The 10,245-nt window shown below is 45.2% G+C and overlaps 1 protein-coding gene across 1 annotated transcript; it reads left to right on the forward strand.

Moving 5' to 3' along the window:
• Positions 1–315: 315 nt before the first annotated feature.
• Positions 316–9,768, forward strand: NAAA (N-acylethanolamine acid amidase). The gene is made up of 11 exons (XM_066184742.1): positions 316–556; positions 662–826; positions 2,295–2,421; positions 3,180–3,270; positions 5,022–5,098; positions 5,574–5,746; positions 6,071–6,133; positions 6,684–6,750; positions 7,224–7,252; positions 8,133–8,229; positions 9,477–9,768. The coding sequence occupies exons 1-10, from the start codon at positions 387–389 to the stop codon at positions 8,206–8,208; spliced, it is 1,038 nt and encodes a 345-aa protein (XP_066040839.1). The 5' UTR covers positions 316–386; the 3' UTR covers positions 8,209–8,229; positions 9,477–9,768.
• Positions 9,769–10,245: the final 477 nt, after the last annotated feature.

Raw genomic sequence — 10,245 nt, forward strand, 5'->3', positions numbered from 1 at the left:
TGACACTGAAAGGGAGCGGTAACTTTTCGCCCCCGCGGTTGAGGACAAGTGTCTAGTCCCCTCTCCCTTTTCCCCTCTTGTTTACAGCCTCGCTGCGTCAGCCAGCTTGCCGACAGCTGCGCCAAGCGGGGGTTTGTCCCCTCTGCCCTCGCTGTGGCAGCGACAGCGCCGGAGCGGCCGTCACCAGCTCGGCCCCGCAGCGGCGCCGGGCCAATGGACGCCTTACCCGGCGCCACACGCTGGCTGCTGCGGCCGCGCCGTCCCCCGTCTCCCGAGGCCGGCGGGCGGTGACGCCTCGGGGCGGGCAGGCCCGGGGCGGGCCCTGCGGTGCGGGGAGGGGCGGCTGGCCCCGGGGAGCCGCCGCCGCCGCCGCTCCATCCTCCGCCATGGGCTGGGGGCCGTGGGCGCTGCTGGCGCTGCTGTGCGGGGCGGCGGGGGCGGCGGCCCCCCTGCGCTGCAACGTGAGCCTGGACAGCCCGGCCGAGCAGCGCTGGCTGCCCGTGCTGCGGCACTTCGAGCCCGCCTTCCTGCGCGCCGCCGTCCGCCGGATCATCGAGTGCGTGCGGCCGGCCGGGCGGGGAGCGGGGACGAGCGGGCGGCGTGCCAGCCAGGTGTGAGCCGCTGGCCCGCTCCCGGCTAACCCCTCGGGTGTGTCTTGCAGCGAGAGCGTACCGAAATGGGTTCACCGGGTCGTCCGGCCCATAGCAGCCGAACTGCAGCTTTTCATGCCGCAGCCTTTCGCGGGAGAGGTGGCGGGGATGTGCAAAGCACTGGGAATAAGTCTCGGAGATGGAATCCTGCTGAACTTCGCCTACGAGTCCACTGCGTAAGTGTCGGATACTTGCGCGGTCTCGTACGGGTGGGCGTAGAGCCTCAGCTGAGCGTGGGAGAAGGCACGTGGTGACTTGCACTGTTCGTTCTGAGACCACTTCACCTGTTCAGCCGGAGGGTTTCATTCTCTTTTGGCAGATTGAATGCCGAATGGAACCAGAAACGGTACAAGTAATATTTATCTGGCATGGTTTGGTGTATGGATGTATATATAAATGTATTAAAATCCAAACATCATTTTTGCTGGTAAGGTATGGCCGTCCAAAAGTAGAGATCATTTACGTTTGAAGATAATGTGATGTTCTCTGTCACTTAAAAATTGCCAAAAAGGAGGCTAGAATAATTAGTTGCTCTCTCATTTGTCTGAGATAAAGTCACTACTAAACTACTTTCTGGATGAAGGTTCACAATGGCTGCATAATATCACTTCCTGATTTAAACAGTGACTGTAGTATATTTAAGGCAGCAAACTAAATTTCAGTGAAAAAATACTCGGTATCATTGTCTCTTTTTTTTCCCTAAAAACATGGTGCAGGAGAATAATCAATACTTGGTGTTGCCTCTGGGGAGCCTAAAATATTTTTCCATGTGCATTTTAGCAAATATCAAGGCATGTTTGCAGTTAAATTATTTTTTTCTTAAGGTGTAGTACTCAATTTATTATCTTTTTTTTTTTTAGTAAGGATTAATATTGAATATGAAACATTTAAGTGCTGGCTGTTTCACAGAGAATACTTGCCATACTTCACCCTGGTGAAGCCCTTGAAATTAAGTTTCTCAGCTTGGATACCAGAAAACCCCCATCAACTGGGAACAGCCTACTTTAGTGAAGAATTTTTTACCTTTATATTTTTGAGAGGCAGTTATGCATCACTGAAATGACCAACTCAAAACTACAGAGAAAATAAGTTAATTCCCTGCTAATGCAATATACGCCATCAAAAAAACCCAAAAAAACCCCAAAAAACTGTCCTAATGAAACTGAAGTTGTTACACAAAGAGTTTGAGCACTCTTCCTGTTACCGAGAATAGTCTGTTATTGGAAAGGCTGATACTTGAACCAGTGTTTTTCAGTTTCAGTGATGGGACTTAATTTGAATTTACCCACTTGTGATTAAAATTATAAAGACTCCAAATGGAAATGAAATCATCAGAATTAAATGCAGAAAGTGCGACACTTTATGAATGCTTTCATTTGTCAGCTTTTCATTATGACTTACAAAAGCGAAATGAAATAGTTGTTTTTCCTGAGTGGAAGTGCAGCTGTCGGCTTGCCCTGTAATTTCTGAGCTGCTGTGCACTGTGGTGTGGTACTGGACTCCTCTTTGTATGGGAACACTAATAAAACACTCAGCAGAGCATCAGCTCAGTTCCTACTGAGAGGTTGAGCTCCTGCAGCTAGAATATTGCAAGCGGTGCCAGAGCTGCGCCTTCAGTCATTCCTTGCCCTGTTCTGTTTGCAGGTTCTGTACCAGCATTGTCGCTCAGGATGACAAAGGAAACATTTACCACGGTCGGAACCTGGATTACGATTTTGTCGACATACTGAGCAAGATCACGCTGGATGTGCAGTTTATAAAGAGTGGACAGGTACGGTCTGGGTTTGGTCTGGCTGCGTGGTGTTCCATGGAAAATGGGACGGCCCTGTTTCTGCTTAGATGGGGAGGTTAATGTAGGAATGGGGTTCCCGTCCCAAATACACTGGATTGTGAGAGCTGGACAGTTATGCTCCAGGACTGTGGGATGAATGCTGATTTTCGTTCCTTTCTGGACATCCAGTTCATGGTGATGGACTGGAAAAAGGAGAACGGCTTAATCTAGTATTGAAGGTATTATTTCTAAGAGATGCTGAAAGAAGGAAATTTCAAGATGCTAAAAAAAGAGAAGAAATATTAGGGAATATGGCAAAGAGATCAGTTTTGGTAGGAACCAATTCTAAGGCTTTTTTTTTTCTCTTTAGACCTTGTGAATTTCTATGACCAATAAGAGTGTTTTTAGAGAAAGATTTCCAAAAAACAATTAGTTGCTAGTACAGTTTTGTGAGTCTGATTTTTTTTTTTTTTTAATTGTTCATTAGTCCATTTTGTAAATGGAAAAGTTGCTGATTGTTGCTTGGCAGTTTAACCTGAGCAAAAGTCTTGTAGCTGTTGATGATCACAAACCACTGAAATGCTGTGAGTTTGAAGCCTCAGAGTCCCTTTGCAATTTACTCGGCATGCTTTCCTGTAACTGAAGGCACGGTGTGCTCGAGCAGTGTAGGTATGAAAGCTATAGGAAGAAGTACAAGGCTGCAGGTTCCAACTGTGTTCTGTTCTGGAATGCTCAACTGCTCTCTGTCCTGGTTTCAGGTTGCGTACCAAGGCACCACATTTCTTGGTTATGTAGGCTTATGGACTGGGCAAAGTCCACACAAGTTCACCATCTCTGGAGATGAACGAGGTAAAGGACGTGTCTTCCACAGCAGATGTTGTGTGCTGTTTTTGTTGATTGTTGCCTGCCCTGGCCTTTTTCTCTCGGAGGGAACAATGAGGTTAAGGTTACCAGGAAGGATCTGAAGTGGAATGCCTTGCCTTGCCCTCAGGGAGTGAAAGCACACATGCCTGGCCATGCTGCTGTGTAGGAGAAGGTATTTGTCAGCAGTGTCACCTGAGCTGAAAGTGTCAGAGGATGGGGAAAGCCTTGGGAGTGCAGTAAAAGATGTGATCTGGTCAAGAGACACCATTGGAGGTGGCAGAAATGGGGCTGAGATAAGTCGCAGTATGGACAGCAGAGAAACAGCCCCTTTCCTGGTTCTGCTGTATTCCGTGGTTGTGTGGCCTCATAAGGCAGTTGGAAAGAAAGGAGGGGATGGTCTAGGGGAAAGGCAGCGGGGCTTGAGGGAATGCCTGGAGACACTGGAAAGGCGGTTGAGCAAGATCAGTAGCAGAGCAGAGTTGAGAGATGTCGCTACTGAGGAGCTTGTGGCAGTGGGGAAGGTCACTGCCTTGTTCATCAAGACTTCAGTTTCTCAAGTAATGACCGTTACATCCAAGCTTGGGAAGTTGCCTCCTCCATTTCTTGCCCCTTCATTCCTTTTAAGAAGCTGATCCTGTGTTGTTTTTCATTAGGTGAATGTTAGAACTGGCAATAATGTATTCAATAATGTATCCGATCATGTATAGAGCCAACATCTAAAACGTTTATTTTTCCCTTGTGCTGGTGATAAGCATTTTTCTTTTTAATCTTGAACAATCTGTTCTTCAACTCTTTAGCCATGCAAACAATATTCACGGTATGTGTTCCACCTGTACATTACCTCTGAGTAGGCATTCCGCTGTGGAGCACTTGCACCTCTTGCTTCCTGTTTGCTTTGTTAATGCTGCCTTGTTGGATTCACGAAATTCTTTCTGTAGTTCACACGCTCAGCGCTTCTGATTCCAGAGTGGTTAGTCCTTTCAAAAGTGCAGTGTCCTGGGCTGATACTTACTGCGGCAAACAGCTTTTAGCTCAGCTTAAAGGAAAGCGTTAAGTGTTTATTGAGTCTGTTGAAAGGCCTGATGGAGGAAATCTTGTGTACCAAAGTCCTGTGTCTCTCACATCCTGTGCTCACTCCACACATGCTGCGGTCCTGTCCCGGGGCTGCTGCTGACTGCTTGCTGGCTTATCTGAAGTGAAAGCTGTTTTCAGTTCATTCCAACTGAACGACAAATTGAGGGAAATGAGCATGTGAACTATGGCTAGGAAGCAGGATGATTAAATCAGGGTCAGGGTCTGTCAAGTGACAAGCAGACTGATTTTTTTTTTTTGGTACCTTGCAAAGTGGGAGTGTTTAAATAGTAACAAACTTGGCCTTCTGCTTTTTGCACTTTGCTTATTTTTCTCAGTAACACAAACACTATCACTACCTCTTTTTTAGCAGTTTTACTATTTCTGTGGATTTATTCCTGTTTTAATATTCCCATAAGAGGAGTAATGAGGAGATTATTTTCACTCCTGTCACGACAGGTCTGAGATGCTTTCTGGAAAGCAGGGGTGTTAATCCAGCTGCTGTGGCTGACTGTCAGTTGGAATTATGTTGTCTATACATATTTAACCTGAAGGTTGTGCTCCTTGTTGGCATTTCTCCCATAAAGTGTTGACATTTTGTACTGATTGGCACCTACCCTCTCTCACTGTATATAAATTAAATGTAATTTTTTTTTTCTCCCCAGATGGTGGCAGATGGTGGGAAAACGCTATAGCTGCTTTCCTCAATAGGAATTACCCTGTCAGCTGGCTTGTGCGAGATGTAAGTGCACTGAGTTGTTCTTACTTTTCACAGTTGTGCCACGTTTGTCCTTAAAAATCTAGTAAATTAGAATCAGTGGCACAGAAGGCTTAGCAACTTGATAAGCAAATGAATTTCTCAGGAGAAACTAAGTGTGGACCCTGTATTCAGTCATGAGGAAATTCTGGTCCTTTTGGAGAGCAGCCTCCAGTGCCAAAGGTCCTGGAGAAGCTGTGCCAAGACTTGTGTCCTAGGGAGTATTTCAGCTAGCTGCAACTTGTGTCGTAACCAGTTAAGACAGCTGTACTCCTAGATAGTGAATACCTGTGCCAGGGCTTATTTTATACTATTTGTTATGCTGCCATACTAATAATATTTTCAAGTAGCGCTCCAGGGTCAATTACCATTTTCAGAAAAGCTGGACCTTTGTTCTTTGGAAGATGTCCCAGTGCTCGTTTTTGTGCTTAACCTCACTGCCATCTCCTTTCTGTGTTAGACTCTGAGTGAAGCAGAGGACTTTCAGTCCGCTGTTCTCAGGCTGGCTGGCATTCCCATTATTGCGGAAGTCTACTACATTGTGGGAGGCGTCTCACCCAAAGAAGGCATGGTCATAACAAGGAATAGAAGAGGGCCAGCAGACCTCTGGCCTCTCGATCCCTTAGGTGGAGCGTAAGTAGGAAAAAACCGCTTCGTTTTGGCTTCTCACATTCCCTTCTGAGTGATTGGCCTAGTGGCACAACTTCCTTGGGAGATTTGGGGCACCTCTCGGTCGCGGTTACAGCAGGAGATCAGAGGTCACCCACCCATCCATTCCTGTGTTCCATAGCTGACGGTAAAGGCTGTTACATCCACCAGCACGGGGCCCTTGCGGAGGGCGCAAGGGAGTTGCCTTTCAAGGGAGTTCTTTCCTTTTGGCAGTACAGGGATCCTGATTGTTGGACTCGATGCATTACCTACTGATTCACCTTTGGTTTGCTTGTGTGCTTGTTGCAGGTGGTTTCGTGTGGAGACAAACTATGATCATTGGACTACCCCTCCTCCTTTTGATGATCGCAGGTAGATTGATTGGGAGCTCTGTGGGGAGAGAACACCTGTTTCAAAAGTGGTTAGAGGTACGGGCAGGTGTTTTCTCCTTGAGCAGGCAGCTCATTCAGTTCCTGTAACGCCACTCTGAGGGGAATACATACAGGCTAGACCAATATTCACAGATGCCAGAGGAAAGTGATTAGCATAAATAATGAGAAATTGCAAAGATAATGCACGGGGCAAAAACTTGCTCGGAAAGCAAATTTTAGTAGAAGGTAACTGGCTTAGATTGACAGTGCCAAAGTATTGGGTGGCACTAGGAAGGTGCTTACATGGGATTTTTAGGCTGTGTAGTGTGCAAAAAGGGATTGGCAGGTTCCTTCTTGGTATGTACTCAATGGAGTAGTAACAGGAACTGCAATACTGTGAGATGAGATCCAGTCACACAATGCGGGGTTATTTTAGACCAAAGCAGGCATTTCAGTGTCAAGGCCTTTAGTAAGAAGGTGTTTATGTTGGTACTTTGTAGCCTTTGAAACAGGCAAGTGTGTTTAATAGATTATGTGTTGCTTTCCCACAGAACTGCAGCCATCAAAGCTCTCAATGCTACTGGACAGCACAACATCAACCTTGATACACTCTTTAAGGTATTTCTCAAATTCTGCATTGTGAGTTGCTCTTCACGTTCTTTGACAAAGCAGAAGTGTTCTTTTATCAGGGATGTAAAAGCTGTGCTTTATTGTGGGGAACAAGGTTTACTTGCTGCACAGCTGTCTCTAGGGGAGTTGAAAACTGAAAGTTGTTCAAAATGCTTCTGGACTCCTATTTAGGGATTTTATAACAGTTGACAAATTCAGTTGGAATGGGCAGGAGGTGAATCCCATCATCTTTGTGCAGTTTCTTATTTGAAGCGCAGGCACTTAGTGTTAGACATGGTGAGCTTGGGGAATTGGAATGTCTTTGAAAGTACTTCTGTAAAATGGTCTGATGTTTAAAAAAGGGGAGAAGTCCTTGACTTTCTATTATTCCTTTCATAACTTCATCCCGCTGCTGTTTCTTAATAGCCACTTATTTCCCTCTTTATCCACCCAAATGACAATTCTTCAAACTCTCTGTACAGGTGTTGTCAGTGAAGCCAGTCTTAAACAAGTAAGTATTAGATTGAGAGACGTTGATCTGTGCGTCCTGCTGTGCCTCAGACCACTTGAAAGTACACCACCAACTTCCTTAGGATCTTCCTTATGTGTCTGAATATTGTGGTTTCCCAGCTTAGGTTTTGGCTTGTGCTCATGACCCTCTATTTCCACTTTCACAACACCATTCCTTTTGCATGTATCACTTCTGTTAGGGAACTGCACCTGTTTGGGCTCAGTCTGGTAGTGGGAAATTGCTTTGGAGTAGTGAAACTAATGACTCCTTTGGAGGAGCAGCTGAAGGTCACACTGACTCCTTTGCCCACTTTTGGAACCTTTGGCTTGGTGTTAACACTGACAGTAGCTTTTTCTGCGTGTTCCGATATAGCTCTGATTTGTGTAATAAAGCAAGTGGGATAAAGCTTTTAGTTATCATTTATTGGGTTTCCAAGAGATGTATTTCAGTACACCATTCTTCTCTGCTGTTCTGGAAACTGAACTTTTGCAGGTTACCATGTTATGGTTTACTTTTACATGGAGCTTGGTATATTCTCTGCATCAGTCATTGTCATTGGAGCTTGGCAATGGCTTCCTTTACCTCTCCTCTGCCTTGTCACTGTGAGGAGATGGGGAAAGGAAAAGGTTCACCTCAGCTGTGACATAGATGCAGTACCAATTGCTTAGTACAGTCCCCCTGTTGTGCTGTGTGGGGGAAAGAACACTAAAAATCAGTGCAAACAGTCTTTAATTTGATCAGTCTCCTTTCCTAATCCTTCTGTACCTAAGCAGAATATTTGTTTCCACAAAGATTTGTCCTGCTGCTTTGCTAGCTAGATAAATTCCCTTTCCTGCCTTTGGAATGTCACTCACTCACTCTGTTGCTCTTTCCCTGCCAGTAACACAGTGTACACCACAGTCATGAGTGCTGCACTTCCAGATCGGTACCAGACATGGATGAGAACTGAGGAGTGAAGAGGTGGAAGAGGCAGAGGTGTAAGTGGCATCTGTACTTACACAACCATTTCAGCTGCAGAGTCACTGAGGGACAAAGTATTGCAGTGGCACTCTGGTGACCCAGTCTGAATTCCTGATTCTGCTTGTTTATTGCCCTTGGATAAATACCTTTCTGTAGTAATGCACTCCCACACCCAAGCAGGTGTTTCTGTATAAGGGAAAGAGTTTCAGTTTACCTTTGAACTTACAAGGAAAATGGACTAGACTCTTCTGTGATACTCTCACTGTGGTTGGTCCAGTGCCAACACAGGGGCACTGGCTGGACTTTAGAAATGTCTCTCAACATCTGTAGCTGCTTCCTCTGGCAACAAGTCAAGTTATCCCTCCTAAATCGTTAAGTATTTATAAAGGTGCACAAAAGAGCTCAAGGGCTTTTCAAGGTGTCGGAGCAAGGTGTCTGAGGCTTCTCTGACACCTGTGCTCGGCTTTTCCTTCTGTACTGTTTGCTATTTTTGTTTTTTATTAAAACCTTTATTTTACGAAACACACTTGAAAGGCCGTCTCACCACATTATTTTAAGCCATTTTCTGTAAGGTGCTGGACCCCCTCAGAGGTATCGAACCCTCGCAGGGCTAATTCCACCTGGCTCTTTGAGAAATACAATACTTTCCCTTGTTGTTTTAGAGGGAGTTAAATAATGACTCTCCTCACGAAACTCTTGGAGATGATCTTAGAGTTTTGATCAGAAAGGAAGGGATGGATGTTGCAACCTAAAGGTGGAGGTTCCCTCTGGGAATGTTTTGGCTATTTTTACCACTCCCCACTATGGCACTTGCTTGTCTCCGGGTGGATGATAACAGGAAGCCCTGCCAGAGGGAACCGAATTCCATCAGGAGGGAGTGGTGCACTTAGCACCAAGAAAAAATCAAGCTTTGTTGGGTAATGGCTGCTCACCAATGACTGCACGTGAGCAGCATCCTTTGGGGGCTTTGTCCTGTGAATGTGCAGAATAAGTCCACGTTCTTGAGCTCAGAAGATGCCTCATGGGGCAGCTTCAGAGAGATATTATGAGAACTTCTAAGCCAAGAAACTGGTTGCATGGCCTTGGCAAGAGCACAAGAAGTTGTATTACAATTGAAAGCTTTTTAAAAAATATCATTGCTATTATATTTGTAGCAGTTCTGTCAGATCTGATTTTAGCAAGAGTAATTCTTTCTAGAGATTGTGTAGAACTTGTTTTTCACTTAACTCTGGACAAACCTGTGCTCTCTTGCCTATTTTTCTAGTTCAACTGAGTGAGAAGCTGAAGCTGTGCAAGACTACCATACGCTTTTAAAAGCACTCCTGGGAGCAATACAGTAACTTTGGTTCACGAATGATGTGAACCATTCAGGAAACAGTGTTTTGTTGACTCTTTGAAGTATTGCAGGTGATCCTGTTAATGGAAGTTTGAAATTTCTTGTAATAAATTGATGCTCTAGTGATGTGGATGGTAAAAATGGCTTGTATTATTTTTGGTAGGAGTTGTGCAACTGCAGTGTACTTCTGTGCTGTCTAATAAATACATTTTGTAATTTACATAGCCTGTATGTCTGAAATAATTGAATAAAAATATTCAGCTGATAGCTTGTGGGGTTACTTCTATGTCATCATCCTTTTCCCTCATCTGTGAGGAGTTGTTGATCCTGGGCCTAGCAGGGGCAGGTGCAGCAGTCAGCAGCATGCACAGCTATAGACTACAGGTATTTTATTTATCAGAAATCAGGAGCTGTTTCAGGAATTGTGGTAATGCACTTTTCTCCTTGGTAGATGAGAGGAGGTTATGTTGGGTAGCAGTGAGGTTAAAAAACGATTGTGTTTGTTTTTGTGCATTCAGATCAAGTTACCTGCAGTAAAAGTTAACGTCTTGTCTTACAGTGCAGAGCAGTGGGGTTTTTGTCAGGTTGTGCTGTCACTGCATATTGAGTTTAGACACTTAAGTGTACTCCAGAAATACTGAGGGATTTGAAGAGTCAAGACCAGTGGATACCTTCCGGTAAAGCCGGAAAGAGCCCT

This window comes from Chamaea fasciata, unplaced genomic scaffold, assembly GCF_029207755.1.
Source record: "Chamaea fasciata isolate MVZ Bird 193981 ecotype frontalis unplaced genomic scaffold, bChaFas1.0.hap1 SCAF_6, whole genome shotgun sequence".
Lineage (NCBI taxonomy): Eukaryota > Metazoa > Chordata > Aves > Passeriformes > Sylviidae > Chamaea > Chamaea fasciata.